Source organism: Varanus komodoensis, unplaced genomic scaffold (assembly GCF_004798865.1).
Source record: "Varanus komodoensis strain SLA01 unplaced genomic scaffold, ASM479886v1 scaffold13_3, whole genome shotgun sequence".
Classification (NCBI taxonomy): Eukaryota; Metazoa; Chordata; class Lepidosauria; order Squamata; family Varanidae; genus Varanus; species Varanus komodoensis.
Window position 1 is genome coordinate 2,251,041 of NW_025335409.1, and position 21,064 is coordinate 2,272,104.

Genomic DNA, 21,064 nt, shown 5'->3' on the forward strand with positions numbered 1-21,064 from the left:
TTGTAAAGTGCCCTGCGTGCAGATTCTGAACATGTGGTTGAGGATGCACAAAGACCTACATAAAGGAAGCAGACCTTTTTGATGTGATGTTGCTTCTCCTTATGTGCATCAGTCTTCCCAGATTGGTCCCTTGAACTGTCCTGCAGTGGGCAATCCTAAGGATGTTTGTTTTGGTGCATAATTTCATTAGCCGAGGAAGGAGAAACTCCATTAAAGAAGATGCTCCTAGAAATGCTAGGAAAGAATTTAGATCCTATATCCTATCACAGTTTTATTAAGAAGGGTGCAATCCTCAGCACACTTCCTAGAGAGTAAGGTCCACTGAATTATGGGAGGCTTACTTTGGTGCAGCTTTGCCCAGGGTTGCTCTGCCAGACACCTTTCACCTACAATTTCGTGGACATGATATCTAGGTAAGAAAGCTGACAATTAGCAATGCAAGCCTGTGCATGTTTACTCAGAAGTTCCACTGTGGCTTTGCATAGGATTGCAACCTATATGATGCTCATGCTAGTGGAAACTAAATACAGACAACATTCAAACGGGCTGTGGAATTTCAGGTCTTTAATCCTTTTGATTAATATCAACATAATAGTCCTTGGTCAGGTAAGCAGACGCCTTTGATTAAATAATTAGCTTTTTTAAAAATTTCAGCTGGCAAAATGGCCTTTGATGTGGACAGAACAAGAAAACTAATTTCAGTGGATATCTCAGAGGTTGTTCAAGGCACAGACTATTACATTCGCTTATGTCGTGAATGGTTTGTGTGTGAAGATGAAGGCCCCGTCACCTTGGTAAGAATCTGAAAATCTTTCATGAAAACAATTCACCCAGCAGAACAATATGGAGTTCTTTACAATATTAAAGTCAGGCAAAGGTCTTCATCCCATTTTCCAGCTTGTTCCAGACTGGACAGAAATACATGCCTTTTTCCTCCCCAGTTCTCTTGGGTTTCTTGGAAGAATTTGTCCTGAGGGCCAGATTGAAAACCTTCTAAATCAGCCTTTCCTGCTCTGATGCCCTCCAGTTATTTTGGGGGATAATGCCCATCAGCCCCAGGAGGCATGACAAATGTCATTGTTGTAATTTAAAATGTGGGGTTCACAAGGGTGGGGAAGAATCAGATCAAAGCCTAAGCACAAACAATAACATAGGGTTGCCTGAAGGGTCAGCTATGTCACTTCACAATGTCACAACAAGCCACATTGCATCTGAACCCTTGGATAACCCAGGATGTTGGGTTGGCACACTAGCATTTGTTGATAATACAGGTCCATCAGTGCTGCTTTTTGCCAAATGTGGTGCACGTTGATGCAATGATAGCTGCCAATTTGGTTGGTTTTTAAAGGAGGGTAAGGCTATCAATACCTACTAGTCAATACAAATACCAATACCTACTAGTCAATGCAAATACACTATGTATTGTGCTTCCAGAATCAGAGATGGTATGTTAGGGAATATGAGTGGGAGTTCTTATGACAACAAACATTGGCTTGATCTTTGTTAATTGTCAGTTTATATTGGACTCAGTACTTTCTGTTTTTACCCTTCTTTGTACTGTCCTAAATAAGGGAAGTAAACCTAAGTAGATGTTCCCTTAAGGGTTGCAGCAAATATGGGTGTTCCTAACCTGGCACGAGAGGTTGCACTTGCCAAAGCTCTGTCATCCACATAATTAAAAGATTGCATTTCTTCACTTTAGACTGAATGAAAAGTCACGGGCAGGCTTATCCAGCGTCAGTCAGAAGACAGTATCAGTGCTACTGTGTTGCTTTGCTGTGATGCTCAGCTAACCATGGGCTTTTGCAAAAGTAAGCTTAGAAAGCTTTGAATGCACTAAGAAAGTAGCACTTGGACAACCATCTTGAGCAGCAGCAGCTTGGCGATCCTTCCCAAGGCCTTCCCATCTGTTGGCGGTGACATCAGTGTATGCCCCATGGTCCTAGCCTGTGCTGGCTATGTTAGCCTGAGACCATCAGACATGGTCAAAGAGGACACCCCGCATCAGTACTGAATTGCCAATTTAGTTGGTTGCTGCACATGGAATAGGGGAACACCACTTTGTCCTTTGCCTCAGGCAACAAAATGTCTTAGAACAGCCCTGAAAGAGGAAGTCACATGGAGCTTTAGGAAACACGACTCACAGAAATGCAGAACCGTGCAGTTATGCTAGACTGATGTTTTCTCATTTTAGGTTCAAGGTAAGGACTTGGTGAAATCAGTCTCTCTACCATATACTCAGCTGCTGTCATGTCTGTGCATTGAGGTAAATGTTTCAACATGGTTTGATTATGTGGCCAGTCTTAAAGTTTGGCATCTAACGAAAGCACCAATATTTCAGTCAGAGGGCAAAAACCCTGAGTCCTGAAGAACAATTCTATTATTTTATTAGTTTATTTATTAAATCTGTATAAAAAACTGCCCATTAGCATAATGCTCTTTTCATGCATATTAGAATTATTTCAAAATCTGTGTGCAATATAAGTGGCAGATCTGATCTTCAGATGAGCTCCACATAATGGGAAGAAAATGTGGATTGGGCCTCCGCAAAAGCATGCTTAGCCTCATTATGGCAATTGCCTTTACCTAGGAAGTGAAGACAATTTAATTCCATTCTAGATTAATTTTAATTTCATTGTATGTTTGTCTTAAAGTATGTGTTGACTACTTTTTATTTTTGGGTTCATTAAGCTATTTTATATTTAAGGGGAGATAGGATAGACGTGTACAGAATTATGCATGATGTAGAGAAAGTGGATAGGGAGATATCTTCCCCCTCTTTCATAATACTAGAAATTGGGATCATCTCAGGAAGCTGATTGGTGGAAGATTCAGGGCAGATAAACCGAACCAGATAAACTATGGAATTCATGTCCACAAGATGCAATGATGGCCACTGCTCTGGCTGGCTTTCAAATGGGATTGAAAGTTGGAGTTGGCTCACAACCATCATTCTTAACATTTGCAACTGGCCTATTCCTGTTTACATTTTCCAGCTCTGGGGCTGATTTTTTTCCTTAAAAGTGCCCTAATTATAACCTCTTTTAAAGAGGCCAGGACATTCTGTCTATCAGATTTATTATGCAGGTATGTAAGGTCACTCCAGTGCTCTTTGCTCCAAAGGAATCTTGCCCTGTGGAGCTGGAGTGGGTGATCCCTCCAGTTGTTTTGGCCTGCAGCTCCCTTCATTGCTCACCATTGGCCATGGTGGCTAAGGTTGATGGAGTTTGTAAGTCAAAATTCTGGAGGGGCACACGTTGCCCTCCCAACACTGTAGAGCTTGTCCTCAGGAGGTCCAATACTGAGCAAAGAGAGGACCTATGGAGAATACATCATTTGGGGAAGACAATGAACTAATCGATGCATGTTTGGTTTGCAGGCCTGGCCAGCAGTTTCAGATGCAAGGAGAATGCGATCATGCCCATTCAAGAATGGCAAGTGACACACGCTTCTTGATTGTTTGAATGGTTGCAGTTCTGTTTCAGAAATGCTTGCTGAGGGGGTGGGAATGATAAGAATACAGGTAGTCCTATTTACTTTAAGAAACAGGGGTTATTTCTTTAGCTCCTCAGTCAGATTTTGCTACTGATGTGTATCTGAATGTTACCTAAAATATTAGCTCAGCACAGCAGGTGAGAAGCTAGGTACTGAGACTGTAAACGCCCCAATTCTGATCTTCTTTATGTGCCACTGACCCTGATAAGCTATACTGGAACTCCATATAATGGGTTGCATGCAGTGCCACACCAGCAGATGTCTGGCATTGCGATGCCACAATGGGACTCACTCCCTCTTTCCTTCCTACTGCAATTCTTCGTGTTGTTTCGAGGTTTTGGCAGACTTCCTGAGTAGAGTTGGAGGATACACACTTCACTGATGGAACTGCTTCCATCAGAGGAATGCTATCCCTGCACATGCAGGTTTGCCCTGAAGCCTCTGCTTTCATACCTTCTGTGACAAATGCAATTTTGCTTCTCTCTGTAGTTCTGGCAAAGAGCCACAGTCAATTCAGACTTCCCCTGCAAGTCACTGCAAGGTGCATATCTAGAAACATTTGTGTTTGCTGTGCCACATTACAGAGTGAAGGATGCACACAAAATGTAAAAGGTGACATCTCATTTAAGTCAATGACAGGACAGGATCTGAAATCTCACAATGAAGCAAGTCTTAGTATGACATTTCTTTGAAAAAACATGCTTGGCATTGGACTTTTTCCGTGCATATACAATGTCAAGGGAATGAGTGTACTTTCTTTCTATTCAATCTGGAACCATCAAGTAGAATCAGGCCCCATCATTAGGTGCTGATGGGAAGGACCCAGAAACAATTTCTGCCAAGAAATATTTTTTCTTGGACTGTATTCAGCAGCTGCATTTGAAAAACAAAAGGAAACTATGGTGTGTCCTATTTTAAAATATAGAGTTTTACGAGGCCAGTACCACTGCGGTTTTTGCAAATATTATTCAAATACCGTACTTTGTTTGCCAGACACTGTTTGCAATCCCTTCTAACACTGTGCCCCCCACCCTACAAAAATCTGGTCCAAAAAAATAAGTGCTTCTTTTGCACATATTTTGTGAATACAATAGTACGCTAACGATTCAGAAACAATGGCATTTTGCAGATATCTCTTTTCAGCTTCTCTTATATCTATTAACAGCTCCCAAGGGCCACTTGTCTAAATGGATTTCATGTGTGATAGCTAAATTGCTATTCCTAATCTATATGCTTATAAGAGGAGAACAAAATGTACTATTTGTAGGGGAACAGCTTGGACGAGCATGTGTGAGTTGAGGGGAGACTTTGCTGAGTACAAGTCTTCTCCCACACAACTCCTTCTAAGCAGATCAGGACAAAAATCTTTCTAACAAAAGTCTTCATATTAAAGCTGACTAGTTAGCTGGCTTTGTGATACAAAAACAAGTATTGCAGAATTCAGTGAAGAAACAAACAAGCACAATTAGAATACTAGCTACTAGGGAAATGTAGCTTAATAATATAAAGTGGATTCCATACTGAATAGCTTTCATCCTCCTTTCCCAAGCAAAAGGGCTATCACCACCTTCAGGGTGGTGCATCTTGCTTGTGGTCTAATCATAGAGAATATCTGACATTAACTTTATGTAGCTGTATATATCTGTAGCTTCCCTCTAACTTTATGTAGCTGTATATACCTGTAGCTTCCCTCTAACTTTATGTAGCTGTATATATCTGTAGCTTCCCTCTAGCCTTCAGTGCCTGATCCTGCCTAATCTCGGAAACTAAGCAGGGTCAGGCTGAAATCTGGATGGGTGACTTAAAATGTTGTGAACGGCTCAGAGAGCTTTGACTGCAGGTGGTATAGAAGTGTAGTGTAATAATTGCTCAATTCGTCTGCCCTTTTAATCTGATGCCAAAACACTGGACTAATAACTTTAACTTGAGCCCCATTCAACTCAACAAGCTCAACTGGCACTGGCATTTTAGTCAAGAATTCTAGTTCTGCATCTTCTTCCACTTCTGATTCAAAATCTGAGACGACAACCTTCGAAGGCTACATTTTTGAAGAAGTGGGCCTAGTACCTACAAACATGATGATAAATAAGTGAGATACATAGCTTTCTTTGCCATAGGTACATAAATGCATAAATTTGCATATGTTCATTAAGGATGATATCTAGCACATTACTGGTACTACTAAATGTATAGTAGTAGTGATAGTAGTAGTAGATGGTATAAAAAGGTAGCAGTATTTCATGGATGAGTATTTAGAATGGCTAACCTGTCTAATCATGGAAAGTTATCTTTTTGGGAAATACACTCATCGGGTCTTGTTCTTGACCCAGAATTCGTAGCATTCTAGCTCATGGTATCTCTTTTTCTCTACACCCACCTTTTCTACTGAAGTCAGCCTTCAATCGTGTCACCATTTGGAGAAGTGCAGTTATATATGATGAGAAATGAAACTTGTTTCCCATATTTCATTCCCTTCCTTGTACATGGAGTGAAGAGGCTGGAAGATAGACTCTATAATGTGGTGAAGGCCAGATGTGATGAGAAAATGCATCAACTCTGACACTCAGTCGTGTGTGAATCTCAGGCCCATGGCAGAGAGTTCCATAGTATTTCTTTGGTTATTTTTCCAGCCAAAGCTGTCATATAACTAGAGGGATGTCATGCTTGAAAGGTGATACATACGCATTACATCCCCTATATAATTCCAGCAGGGTGGGCAGACAACTATAGGGGCTGTTGTCAAAGGTTTGGCATATCAGTGGCTGAGGGGAAGAGGTTTATCCCTACCCTCATGGGATTTTCAGAAAGCACTTTGCTTTTTTCCTGAAGAGTGAATGGCAACTGTGCACTGCTATGGGAAGACAGTAAAATCCCATTTCCTGGGTCTTTGGTTAAGCTGGTTTTCAACGTTTTGCACCTTCTGTCTACAATGGGAGAAGTCCCTGACAGTGCCTGCAAAGTTCCCTATGCCATGCTGCCTCCATTTCTTTTAATTAAAAAAAAACTCTGGAAAAAAGTAAACCACTAGGCTTTCCTTCATTTTTCTGAAACCTATTGATGAACAGCAGTTAGGCAAGCAGGAAGAAAAGGAACAAGATGATTCCTGGCTCTATCCAATCTTTTTCTGCCCATGGACCTTTCCTGTTTTGCTCTATCTCTCTTTCCTCTCTTAGCCTCTAGCCTCACTATGTCCCCCCTCCTCACACCTCTTTACCTCGTTGCCCCATCCCAAGTAGCCTCCATCCTTGTTTTTCCTGCTTCCCCTTTGCAATGCTATTTCCACCTCTCTCCAAGCCTGTAACGATTCCTCCATCTTTTCTCACCTCCTCCCAGCCCTAGCCTTCCTCTATCTCCCCTACTTCCTCTTTCATCTATTTGTGAGGGGTAAAAGCCTAGCTGAGCTGATGGCCAAGGTAGGGAAAACATTTTATTATGTTTGAGAAAAACATAATAATGGAACTTGGGACAATCTCCATTTACATGGATGGAATGATCAAAGCAATCCCATTCAGTCCTACTAAGAAAGAGTTACCACTGAGTTTCCATGTGAGCATGCATAAGTTTGCAACCTTAAATGAGTATTTTGTTCTGCTTCTCTGGGGTCATATTTGTGGCTTGGAGTTCGGACTCTTCCTCTGCTTGTAGCCAGTGTCTTGGGTGAATTATTGTTCTTTTACCAGGCCTCTATGGAAGTCACTATGGGACTAGCCACATCCTCTATGGATTCCTCTTGCTGTGCTGATCACTACAGTTTCTTTAATTCCCCCAAATGCCCAGACAGTCAGTGTCTGCTGTTTTATGGCACTGGTTTGCAACCTTGGTCCCTCAACTATTACTGGACTACAATTCCCATTGCCAGTAATAATTACTCATGCTAGCTGAGGACGATGGAGTGTGGTTGAACATGTGGGCACCCTGCAAGAAACATTACACATGAGAAACTTGGTGTGATAAAAAGATAAAACAGCTAATGCATCCCTGTGTGTGATACAAAACAAAGATCTTAAAATGTTCTTTGCATCACATGATCCCAGGCTACTGTAGAAGAAAGATGAGGTGGTCTAAACTATATTTATTTACTGTACTCCTATGGAGAATAAGCTGTCCCCTGTCTGATAATGCAGCAGAATTCTATGATTAGCTCTCTGGTCAAAGCACATCCATTCCTAATGTCCACCTTTGTAAGGTCAAAATGGATGGTGAACTTTGAAGCAACTACAATATAGTAATACACAGATCCGCCTCCCCCCCACAATGTTTTATTGTACCATCTACCGCCCCCTGCCCCACCCCCCCCCCCCCAAAGCCGTCTTGGCTACTTCCTACAGTGCTACAGCTCTGCAGAGGAAGATACGGCAAGCCCATCTTTATACCAGCGATTGGGTGACCACAAGTCAACACACACAGGCAGGACACCTGAATACAGCCAACTGCAAAGGGGGCACACAATGTAGCAAAGCATAATATCGTGCCACATTGTGTGATTCCAAATGACAGCTCTCAAGATGTCGTGCATGTAAAAAATCATTTACAAGTGCTTGTATTTGAGGGCAATGCTCATCTGATCTCATAGGGAAAAGCAGAATTACTGCACAGAGTAATTCACCTGAGGTAAGTTTGCCTATTGTTGGTCACACCTAGGCACACTGTGTGTAGTGTCGAGAACAACAGGTGAGCATGGTTCTTCTCTTCTCCTGCAGGGTCAGTCTTCTCCTTTACCCAACATAACAGGAGGCCCTCAGCAACAACTGGAGAACAAATTATTACCTTGAATCCCAGGGGGAATATATTGTACATTTTTACTGTTGCTTTATTTCCCTCATATATGCTTTATTTCCTTTTTAGATACCAAGGCTCTGTGGGATAACATTATTTATAATCCTGTCACACAAACTTTGTCATGGGAAGCCGCTTGTCCTGTTCAGGTCAATGTCAGCCTTTGTCAGCTGATGAAGACCAATGATTGGTGTATTGATTTAGAGAACACGGCAAATACTGCTGCAGAGAAAGTAAGCACTGAAGCACAGGGGCATAGCTTTGTGTCTGGACTCACTGAGGGTGTGGGTGAGCTTGTTGACCATACCTTGCCAACTGCCCCCACTGGCATCACCCTGAATATTTTTGAGCTTGACTGAATTTTCATTGCCATTCTAGCCATATCACTCTACTTAGGCATGTAAAATGAGCTAAGATTCCAATGTGCAGCCCATGAAAGTAAAACAACAAGAACATGCAAATTAAACTCGGATTTAAGTCAGCTTAGCCTGCTTCACATGTTAAAGAAATCCTACATAAAATTGCTGTGAAACTTTACACGTGCTATTCATACATGTGAGTTTTTCACGGGTTGCACGTTTGAGCCCTATGTAGATGGCATGCCATGTGTACACTGAGCTGGCTGAAAAGTTACACCATACGCAAGTGCTGGGTATTCATCTGATCCTCTGAATGGAGCCGTGGCCACACAGCAGATGGAGTGAGTAGATAGCACTCTGTGTTGATCGTGAGGCTAGATGAATGGGTGGAAATGGCAAGGGAACAGATTCTACTATATGTTAAGAGAAACTTCCTAATGGTAGGAGATGTTGAAAGGTGGATCAGGCTTTCTTTTACTGGAGGTATTGAAGCAAGGGCTGGATGGCCACCTGTCAGAGACTCTATGGCTGAGCAGGGGTTTTGGAGTACCTCCATTGACTGTTTACAGAGCAATTGGGGCATAGCTAGGACATGTTGAGAGGGGTCAGTTTTGGGGGAGGGCCACCTGGCATTGACCCCCCTCCCCAGGCACTGATTAAACATGACATGCCGTGCATGAAGGGATTTGATGTTCACCAAATACACATTGGGTTTGGTTCAGTTCAGTTTTCATTTGAGTAAGAAAACATTCATACCAGAGCCATAGTCATTCAGTGGTTCAACTGCAAATTCTTTCATCCTTTGTCATTGGTCTTTGCTGGCTAGAGCTGATGGAAATTGCAATCCAACAAAATCTGTAGGGCCACAGTGACACATCCCTAATTCATATTCATGTAATAAATGACAAATCTAAAATCCTACAAAGGCTAGTGTTGCTGCTATTCATCTACTCCGAGGATATCAACAACTAACTATTTGAGCACTCTTTTCGATCAGGTGAAATATTCCCAAGTTGATGTACATCCAAGACTTTGCATGAAGGTATGTGATTTCCTAATAAATAATCCAACCTTACTACTTATTAAGGATATTCCATTCTAGGCAGCAAATAATGATTTTTAAAAAATGTATGGCTGAAAATAATTATTCCCCTGGTTGAGTTTTCCTTTTCACAACTAATTTGCTAAAGGTAGGGAGGAAGAGAAGATAATTTTAAGCAAATGGCTATGCCCCATGCAAAGACAGGTGAGGAAACATTGATCTTGTGAACAGTGTATTAATTGGATATGAATTATTTAGCCTGTCAAAGAACTACCCAATCCCAAAGCTGCACTCCAAGGCATACTTACAAGCTATTATTGAAAACAGAGGGTCAGCATAAGTATGGTTATGAATGCACTGAAAGTGTTTTGTTTCTGGTAGTATTTCAAGAAAAAAATGTTATGGATTAGTTTGAGTTTATTTTTGTTTTGACTTCCAAAGGATTTTGTCTGGGACCCAAATTAGATGCAGTTAAATGACTCATTCCATTAAAAATACAAATGGCATCAGCTGGGATGTGGGATAATTATCAGGACTGCACATGTATGAAAGGAAACTTTAACCCTTCTTCCTCTGCAGCATCACCAAGAAAAGCCTTTTCCCTGAGGCTGGTATTTGCTTAGGCTGAGGAAATCCCTCACTAGAGTTAGTCTGGAACAACTCAGAATGCAAGTACCAGACTGAGTAGAAGGATTTTCTTTAGGACTGGAGCAGGAGAGGGATGGATTAATTCAATTTCTCCACTTGCTGGGATCCACATTAATGAACAGACCTCCCCCGCTAATGCTACCTAAATGTTTATTTTAGAAAATTTCCATGTCGAATGCATCATGTTCTGTGCAGATTTGCCCTGAACGAAGACCGAATAAGGCCTTCCAGGCACTCTAGGGCAGCTGACCCAAGCCTGATACCCTCCAGATGTGCTGGGCAGCAATTGCCATGGTTCCCAGCCAGCATGATCAATGGCTGCGCTGGTTGGGAACCATGGGAATTACAATTAAGTACACCTGGACTGCACTTTCCAGACCAACACTGGTCTGGAAGGCTGCTCAGATGTATGCATGCAGGTGTGGAACAGGGTTGCAGAAGTATGTTCTACCATCCCACTGCTCATTCCTATTGGAACCAGGGTTAGTCATGCTTAAAGCAGGTCCAGTGCATGATCCAGTGGGTCTGAGTTCAAGGAGGCTGCTCTAAAGATGACTGAATTTGGATCCAAGCTTATATGCAGAACGTCCTGCTTTGTAGAGAGACTGCATGCATATATCTTCATGTGTGAAGACTATTTCTGGAAGCTTTACTGAATGCTGAGAAGTCTGGGTGGAGCTCAGCTCCGCAATCCCATGCTCTATTCATATATTCAAACAGCCGAAAAGAACTTCTCAGCACAATCACAACACTAGGTTGTAGAACATTATACTTTTAAGTTTCATTTTGTGAACCACCAAGAATTCTTTGGCTCTTGGGTGGTATATAGATGTCAAGAAATAATCCAACATATGTTTGCTTGGACAGAAATCTCATGGTGATTAATGGGATTACTTGTTAGTGGCATGTAAAGTGCTGCCATAATGATTTTATTATTTAACTGATGTGGTTAATTGTACATAGAACACTGGCAGTTTAGCCAGCAGAACGATTTTTGCAGGGATGAAACTCGAGCTCATCAGCTTCTTCTTGCACTACTTCACTGCAATTAGAAATGTAGACTGGTTTAAAATTCACTAACCAATTGCCTTTTCTTTTAAAACCCATTTTAGTTTACAACTAAGCACACCTCTTGGGTTCGATGCCCATTTGCTCATGGAAAATCCCAAGGTAAAATGTCCATTATATTTATAAGTGCCTTCATAGATTCATAATGGATTAATTGGATTCGAAGTCATCATAGCATAGCAAACTGCTTTGTCTATAGTTACGATAACATAAAGTCTAAAAAAAATGTGAAAGAATGTGGAAGAATATAGCTTTTGAAAAAGTATTTTCCATTGTGTGAACCCTTCCTCTAAGAATCAATTAAGCTGTTGCCAAGCTACAGGGCAGCTTATCAAAACAAGATATTTAAGACTATAGATGCATAAACAAGACATTTAAGAATATAGATGCTCTGGATCAGGGCAAAGTTCCATCAGGTCCAACATTCTGTTCATACAGTGGCCAATCAGCTGCCTGTGGAAAACCTGCAAGGAGGACTGGAGTGCAGGGACATAAGCCACCTGCAGACTTCTTTCCAGGCAAGCTTCATCAGATTATGAAAGAAAACAACTTCTTTAAGATGGCAGCGAAGCCCCAACCAAACCTTCAATCAGGAAGAAGGTTTACTTAGTAGATGACTTGTAGGACTGAATTCAGGATGTGTTTTGCGAATGCTTTCCAAATATGCAAAAAGTGCTCTCCCATTAAGTAATCGGGGTAGGGTGGAGGGTGCTACAAGCAAAAGTATTTTGCCAGCATGAATTAGCCACATTGTGTTGCCATAAAGCCATTTCAACAGCTTGAAGGCAGGAACCACTGGTCTCCTTTTAAATTTGCTTTGGGGTGTGTTCACACTGCCAAATCTGATTAGTTACATGACATCATGATGTACTGTCATGATAAGTCAATGGAGAGAAGTCATCAATGTGAAGATGCTCTTATCTGGAAAACAAATAGTGTTGAAGGAGCTGCTGAATTACTGAAGACCAGGTTTGGGGGTGGGGGACATTTTAGGGTCCTGGAAAGCTCTGATTTCATGCTGAAACATTTGCAAAATTTCAGCACAGTATTAGTGATTTCTAGGGAGAAATGAACCTTGAATGTCCCAAGAACTGAGGGTTATGCCCATGAGGGAGACAGGCAGGGTAGGTAAGGTATGAGGAGTTGAGAATGATAGAATGGGCTATCAGGAAGTGTGAAAGACACAATTTGCTGGTATTAGCTATAGTGGAACTGGCAAGTTTTGACTACTGAAAAAACCTTGTGGAGGTCTGGAAAATGGTTTCATCTACATTCATAACTGAAATTAAAAGTCCAACATGACATTTGCAGATATACTTTCATTGGTAGTTCTTAAAGTAGGAGAAGCAGTGACTTGTAGTTAGTGGAAATGTGAAGATCTGGGGATGCAGCTCTTACATCCAGAAATTAGATTGTTGGAATGGAATGCTGGCTCTTGACCTCTAAGGCCTCTGTTCACATCTCATCTCAAGCATGGATTCATGGTGCAACACTGAGCACGTGCTTAGCTTCAGTCTCCTGTCTGTAAAAATAGGCAACAATGATCTACAGTAACACAACTGTTGCAAGAATGAATGAACTATGGACATTTTGTTCTCAGCTTTGAGCCTCAGGGATGCATGTGCTGTAAATCAAAGCAATATTTAATGACGACGATAAAAACATCGCCGGTTCAACTATGACCACATACCAATTGCACAGATAGATTTCCTCATTCTGTTCCAGCTTGGAAGATGAGAGTTGCTGTGATGGAAGAACAGCTAGAAGTTTCCTTCACCTCACACACTGAAGCGCAGTTTTCAGTTCTTGTGTGTAACAGGACTGGCTCGTCTTCATGCAACTCTACTGGAATTCGGCAGTCAGTCTCAGTGGTTTGTGCATCCTTTTATTTCACAAAAGCTGATACTTGAACCCAGCATGCTAGAGTTATGCCTGACACATCTTCTTAATTCAAAAATGTTGAGAAGGTTTGCATGCAGGAGAACCATTTATCTTGGTGGAAGGACTATGCATGGTTCATAAGAACAGAGGTGTGCTAAATGATGAAACACCAATGTTCATTATGGTTGTTCCCATAGTCTCACCCCCAAGATTAGTTCAAAAATTCAGGTACCTGTAATGATCCCTATTAAGAAACCAGTTCCAGTTGTTTTCATATTCACCAGGAGAAAGTATTTGTAAAGCAGATGAGTTTTAGTTGCCCATTCAGGACCTAGAACTTTGAAATACTTTATGTAACAAAAGGAAACCATACACTGTTGTTGGGAAAATTCATTTACAGCAAAGGTTGGCACTAAACTGAGAGGGAAGTCTGAAGAGGGTGGCATGGCACATCAGCTTGCCTGCTAATAAGTACGTTGTAAGTGTAGGTTCTGCTTCCTCAAGAGCCCTGCTTTCACGACATCATAGTTTATCTAAAACCTTCCTCATTGCCTGAAGGAACAATGCTGCAGCCTCTAGAATTGCCTGGGGGCCGTAGCATTCCTCAGATTTCCAGATCTGAGACTGGAAAGAAAGATGCAACTCCGGAACTAGGAATCTGAGCTCATCATCTGCCCCCACTCATTGAAGCCAGCATAGAAAGACCCCTGTAGGTGCCCCTCCAAGACTGGGAACTTAAGCTTGGAGAAGGGTAAAGGGGTGTTCCGGTGGACTGCAGAAGCCAAGGTACCATTTATCCTCTGTCCGCTACAGCCTTCTTCCCTCCCTTTTTGAAGCAGCCCAGCTCAATGGCTGAATCACATGCCTAGCAGAAATACTGAGATTGTCTCCACCTCTCACTCTGCAGTTGGTATCTGTAGTCCTCTGAATATGGAGGCTGAAGGGCAGCCTGATTGGATTGCACCCTGAAATATTTAAATAGTAAAGAGCAACCAAATACTACTGGATTATAGCTAAGCTTTACTATGAAATGGGTTCATTGATTTCTCTTCATCCTTTTAAAACCTCACATGTTGTCATGGAACTGCTATATTCTGTACAGCTCCACGGTGGTTGGGAAATCTTGGAACACAGAGGTCCCATATCTGGTTTTTAAGTCATTTCCTCCAGCTTCTTTTCCAGGGATGTAACAATGAACAATTGCTTCATACAGAGCTATCAGGAGAAATGACTTTCCGAACAATAGTGCTAGGTTACTTTTTAAAAAAAGTACACCCAGATCTCTAAATGCTTGATTGACCAGATTGTTACACTTGTGTTTTCAATGTGGTTTTAAAGGGAAGAAGGAAAAAAAATTGGTCACTGAGACCCAACTCTGAACAGATGTGGGTAAAACTGTTATTCACTGCTAACCCTTATAATGCAAACCACATGAAAAATGTTTTCTTAATTTAGAGAAGGTGTTTTCTCTTCTCTGTCCTGGGAATCAGCATGAAGCTGTCCAAAGTCTAGTGCTGACTTTCATATCTTCAGATGTATTTGATTATATCTAGCTATGAATGATGGGGTTTGGAGTCCAACACATCTGGAGGATACCCAGCTGGAGATGGGTGATCTGGCAGCTGAGGGCCAAAGCACACATTATTTTGGATCATGATTTTGCTACAGAAATTGCAGGTGTGCCTCCTCCACTGTAATCTAGATCAGACTCATAGCATGATGTGGGGTGGGGGGAAGAAAAAAGGTTAAACTCTCCAATCCCCCCACTCTTGGGTCCCAGTATAGATCAGTCCCCTCCGCATCTTCTCTAGCAGGTCACGACATCCTTAAAGTAATGCTTGCTTTGGTTCTGAGAAACACTGTCCCATGATTTACTATAATCACAAAATCAGCCTCAAAGCCTGAGAAAACAAAATATTTTGCAACACATTCACACTTAAGGGATCAAGCAATCAATGTGCATGTGGGAACTGGTCTTCAGATGACTCTACAAAAGTGATCAGACAGCTCTTGAGTCATCCTGCCTTATTGGGTCAGTTCTTCAATCTATTCTTGTCCCCTGACAGTCTACAGTGCTTAGAAGAACTTGTGCTGTAGCTGCCTGATCCCATAGTACATGGATGAGAGAGAGAGAGAGAGAGAGAGAGAGAGAGAGAGAGAGAGAGAGAGATTTCCCTTTCCCTGGGACACTTTTCTTAGTCCCAGCTTGGCACTGCCATGCAGGAAACTGCTCTGCAGAACATTCCACATAATGTGCCACCTGCTGTGTTTGGAAGACAGCAGATTGAGTGGCATGACCAAAAGCAGAAAAGATGCAAGATTGGGTTGGTTTCTGAGTCTGATTTGCTTTTGTCATTGCCTTTTCCTTCTCCAGGGGGGTTTAAGTTCAACATCTGTCAACATTTCAGGGAATATCTGTGGTGCAAACATCTGCATTCAGGTATGCTTTCTCTTTTTAAGATCTGCCCTGTGGCAGCATGGAAATAACAGCCAGCAGGGGATGGATCATTTCCTCATCCTTCCCTGCTGCCTCTGACTGTGGTGCAGCAGAGGTATGCAAAGAGCATGATGAATAGTTTAAATGTGCTGTCAGGGCCCAACCTGTGTTTTTATCAATTATTTGTGGTATACAGGAAGAAAATGAAAAAGAGCCACCTAGCAAAGAACCTGTGAATGCCAAATGTGGTTCTAGCCAGCTCTTTAAAATCTTATTGCCCAATGATTGCAGCTATAATGCAAGGGTGTTTACATCATTTGGTCAAGCTAAACAGTTCATAAAGGCAGGACATGATCTCTAGGGATATTTTTAATAGTCAAAATCTAGTTGGCACATGCAAGGAATTAAACTGCTGCCGCCTACTTTTTACTAGTCAGCAATAGGGGAGTCCTTTGAATGTAGCTAAATCCTGCACTGAATTGGGCAGATTCGGAGAGATTTGGGGAATGTCGAGATTGAATTAGACTTCCTACAAAGTGCTCTGTTAGCCGTTTGGAGGGACACTCAAAGCTAGACAGGATGTCGGCAACATTTGACAACATTTCTCTCCAAGCTCTTCATAGGAGAAAACACCAGGGTGGTAAGGGCAGTGTGTGGGTGCAGTTGTGTGACTGACAGAATGCCTTCTACTCACAGTGGATGGCTTTTATCAGGGCTCTTAAATCCCCCTGCTTGGAAGAGAGATGTTGAAGCAACATACAGCGGGCCTCCTCCAGTGCTCAGGGCTCTTTGCTAGTTCTTCCTCACAGGAGCAGAAATATTAAAAGAGTCTTTGGGGAATCTCTTGGGGTGCATAGCAATTGGGGCTTGCTTGAAAAACGTTGCATGTTCAAGCCACTGGAGCCATTGTAAGCTCCATATCCAGCATCAATCTCAGTCTTACTGCACTTTCAGTGACTTTGGTACCAATTCAGCAGAAAACAACCACAAAGGTGTAAGTGGCCTTTATTCATAATTGCCTGGACCCTGTATCTATCTTCCCCAGTTTTTCAGGTTTCTTAGCTAAGGCCATGCCTGTGCTACAAGCCGTTTTCATAACCGTTGCCCACAAAGAATGTAGGGAAATAAGCACATACTTTTTCTTGGAAATGTCAGAACTTTATGGCAGGGGGTGGGTGCTTTTGCTAGTCTTGCAACCAGGTTTCAACCCACAAATGCTCCCAGGGACCACACGCCTGCTGCTGTGCCACCATCAGTGGGGAAATGTGGTTTGCTGCAGAAATTTGGCTGTGAATCACTATAGAAGCTCCAAAGCGCCAAACAGTAGCTTGGAAACAAGTTCAGTCTGATACCTTTGGACCTCTATAGTCAAACCACTTTTTCTTCTTTTTTGCCACTGCCCTGCCAAATTTCAGTGGGGTGGAAGGAGCTGCTGTGCATGGGGGCGCACATGTGGCCCACTTCTGTTTTAACCATCAAACAATTCTCCTAAGAAATTAAAATTAATTTACAGTTTTCTTTTTTAATGAAAATTGAAAGCCATCTAGCACAAATGAACCTTCCTGCATTTATCTGTCTTACATTTGGTACGTTTCATCCCTCAAAAGGGCTGCTATGCCTGCAGTTCCACCCAACCTTGTCAAACAACCAAAATGTTATAGTCCTTTGTTTATTTCCAGTCATGTATGAAGGTTTGGATTTCTGAACCGAGATTCGGATTTTATTCTGAGTTAGGATGAGTAGCCTCTGGATCTGCCTGAGGCAAACTGAGCTGTTTATTAAACTTCCAATGTGTGGTCCAAATGAAAACTTTTAGATGGTTTGTAGCACTAGCTAATATAACCCCAAATTACCCCTGTGAGAACTAATAATGATCTCCTCAAGGATGTTCAGCTTAATTTGCTTTTTTGTAGACCTTCTGGAGGTGGTGACAGCTCCCTGAAAGGGCTTCTTTATAAAAGAAAAGAAGCTATCAGAATCAAAAGTGAAATTCGAAATTTATTTTTTTGAGAAATGGTAGTGTACATACAGCACAGGACAACTCCATGGTAGCCTGTCTGCATATGATGGCTTTTATGGGATGGGCATTTGCAAGTACTCTTGCATGGCTGCTGGTACCACGTGTTGCCCATCATGGGCAGCATCGCACCCCTGTAAACTGCAAAGAAAAAAAAAGATCTGCAGCAGTACAGATGAACTTGTTTTCTCTGCAGGGTCAACCACTGCTCTGGAGTGGCTTGTCAGATACAGCAACTACTTTGGAAAATGATTTAACTCAGCCCCCTTGTGGAAATGATACATTCTGTGCACTGATCCTGAATGAACATATTTGTGTCTCCCCAGTGTAATCCCAAGTCTGTAGCTGAAGAATATAAATGAGTCTTCAACTTTAGGGAGGAAGTTCAATATTTATGTTCTCCCAAAACAGCAGTTTTTCTTAATTAAAGAGACTGATCAGAGGAAATTTAAGCAGATTATTTCCTAATAGCTGTACTTCTGTAGCTGTAATAGCTGTAATCTCTCTCTCTGTTATCTGTCAATAAGTGCTATAAAAATTATTCATGCAATATGCTGCAAAGGTTTCTTCAGAGAGAAATAACCCCCTTTTCCTTTTATAAGGGTTGGAGGACAGATGTGGACTATTCTATTCCTTCGTACATCTGTGATCTTCCCTGCAGTAAGTGCTGATAATAATACTGCTGAAAGCTAATATCTGCAGCTCTATCGACCAGTCTATTCTAATATATCTATACAGGGATATAGATATATCAGTGTGTTATAGAATAGTTATATTTGGGTCACACGGCAGAAATGTTGTGGCAGCCATCACAGTACGATGATCATTCTTCAGCCTGCAGATATACCCTTTAAGCCCATTCTTAGAGTCAGTTGACAGCTGTGGGTGATCCCCACATGTTTGCTCATGTGGGTGATCCCCACATGTAGGGTGGGGACAGCTGTGGGTGATCCCCACATGTTTGCTCATGTGGGTGATCCCCACATGTTGGGTGGGGACAGCTGTGGGTGATCCCCACATGTTTGCTCATGGAGTATGAGGGTCCTGTATCCATCCTGTGTATAGGCACCTCCTCTCAATGTGTATATACAAGTGGCGAGATTTTCACAGCAGTGGTAACTTGAAACTGTGTTGCTGCCCAGCAGTCTCAGTGACTGGGTATACACTACCTCTGAGGAGGCATTGGCTCAGACAAATGACACCCTCAAGGAAAGCAAGGTCAGGCTGCAGACATGGGGGCAAGCCCAGGCACCCCCAAGGTGGCTGTGTCTGGCCCTCCATCAACCAGGAACGCAAATGGGACGCTGCAGGTTGGGCTATCCATGTTAGCATGAGCTTAAGCAGCACATTGTCCCAGGGTCCTCTGGCTTGCAGAGAGGCATGGTGCTCTTAGGTGGTGTGTGGAGGAGACATGGTGGGTTAGTTTGTCTCCAAAGTTAAAGGGATCTCACCCTTCTTCCACACACATACTCTCCCCTCCCTGCCCTCCAATTCTGGCAGATTAAGAAGGGATCCTGCTTTTGGACACTTGGAAAAAGAGAAGGTTTAAAAAAGAACCCATGAAAATGAGACCAGGTGGTTTGATGAGAAAAGTTTTGTGGGAATGGTTGAAAGGACAGGTCAGTACTAGAGGGGCTTCTGGCCATGTGCACTCTTGTCAGGTCTTTTCTTACATTGGAGAGCCTCCACTCGCTGGTGGGTGCTGCTTCGAGGCATTGTGGGTAAATAAAGCCTGTGGCTTGCAGACCCAAAGATTAGTGAAAGGGGCAGGTCAGGGCTGGTGAGTTTTACTGGGCAAGGAAACCTTAGTCACTTCCTGAGGATGCCAAATGTGGACTGAAAATGTTAGTCTGCCATTGTTTTTTCAGTCCTTCCTTTACCATTGCCAAGAAGCAAGAGCATCGCTATGCCAAATGTTCTAATGCAGAGAACTCAGATATTAAGGCACTGCTTATTCTTAAAGGTACAGAATGAATGAGGACATGTTTTTCTTTTCCAGCCTCTTCCTCTTGGGGTCAAGAACAGTATGAAAAGTCCTTAAGTGTCCTATCTATAGTAGCATTACTTCTGATACTTATAACCATGATGGCTCTCCTTGGACACAAACTGTTGCCAGGTACTCATCTGGATCATGCAGTGTCTTGTGATTCTGTCCTTTGTATTTCTGTACTCAATCTCTGGGGCCTTCCTCCAAATGCCAGCTCTGAGAGAACTGTGGAGGGTGGCAACTAGGGAAAGGCTTTCTCGGTGGTGTTGCCTCATCTATGGGAGAACATCCCTACTATAGAAACATAGAAACAGAGCGAGTCAGAAGGGGTCTCCTGGGCCATCTAGTCTGACCTCTGGCACCAGCCGGCTCTGCTCACGACATGCCCACCATGTGGACGTCCAGCCTATCCTTGAACACCCGCACCGATGGGGCCTCAACGACCTCTCGTGGAAGCCCAGCTGGCACTGAATCTGCCATCTTTTAGGCACCAGGTTAAGCTGGCCCTCTTTTCTGAGGATTTTAAGTAATTACCTGACTTTAGGGGAATCACCAGGTATTGGCAGAGTCAGTCTTTTTATCAGTCTTTGCATTGCTTGATTTATCATCTGTTTTTAGCTGTTTAAAACATTTTTCCTGATTTTTCTGATACTTTTATTGTATTTTTATCATTTGTTTTTATGGATGTGTAAATGGCCCAGAAAGCTTCAGCTGTGGGGTGGTATAGAAGATTATGATGGTGGTGATGATGCCCAGAAGAGAATTGCCACATAACTGAGATGCACAAGATTTGTTTTTTTTTTATAATAAGTTTTATTCAAAATAACCCTACAACAAAGAAAAACTAAAAACAACATCATTCATTAGAAACATCAGACCTGTCAGGTCAGCCCCCATATTTTTTTCCCATTTGTGATAACTTAGAAACATATTTAAATCTATACGAAGTTCCATTTCTCTAGCCAATGATAAAAAGAGTCCCAAGTTTGATAGAAATCAGTATCTTCTTTCTCCTTCAATGACAAAGTCAGTCTATCCATTTCTGCACAGTCCAAGATCTTTTTTAGGATCAGTTCGTCGGTGGGTGGTTCTTCATTTTTCCAGTGTTGAGCAAATGCAATCCTTGCTGCAGTAATTAAATGTAAAAATCATGTACATTTCTTGCTTACTAATATCAACAGGTATAATGCCTAATAAGAAGACTTCAGGTTTAAAAGCAGGTTTGTAGCATTTCCTCAAGCCATTTATGTATTTTAATCCAATACTTTTTTGCATTATCGCAAGTCCACCATATATGATAGAAAGTACCCAGTTTATGTTTACATTTCCAACATCCATTTGACATATTTGGAAA

General features: G+C 42.1%; 1 protein-coding gene across 1 annotated transcript in view; it reads left to right on the forward strand.

Annotated features, from left to right (window-relative positions):
- The window catches only part of IL17REL (interleukin 17 receptor E like), a 50,863-nt gene extending 30,749 nt beyond the window's left edge, over positions 1–20,114 (forward strand). The window contains exons 7-16 of the mRNA XM_044423260.1: positions 655–794; positions 2,195–2,266; positions 3,380–3,434; positions 8,341–8,504; positions 9,628–9,672; positions 11,433–11,490; positions 13,114–13,259; positions 15,644–15,709; positions 18,326–18,383; positions 19,723–20,114. Of these exons, the coding sequence (XP_044279195.1) occupies positions 655–794; positions 2,195–2,266; positions 3,380–3,434; positions 8,341–8,504; positions 9,628–9,672; positions 11,433–11,490; positions 13,114–13,259; positions 15,644–15,709; positions 18,326–18,383; positions 19,723–19,955 (1,037 nt within the window). The 3' untranslated portion in view covers positions 19,956–20,114. The remainder of the gene's footprint in view (positions 1–654; positions 795–2,194; positions 2,267–3,379; positions 3,435–8,340; positions 8,505–9,627; positions 9,673–11,432; positions 11,491–13,113; positions 13,260–15,643; positions 15,710–18,325; positions 18,384–19,722) is intronic.
- The last annotated feature ends 950 nt before the right edge of the window (positions 20,115–21,064 follow it).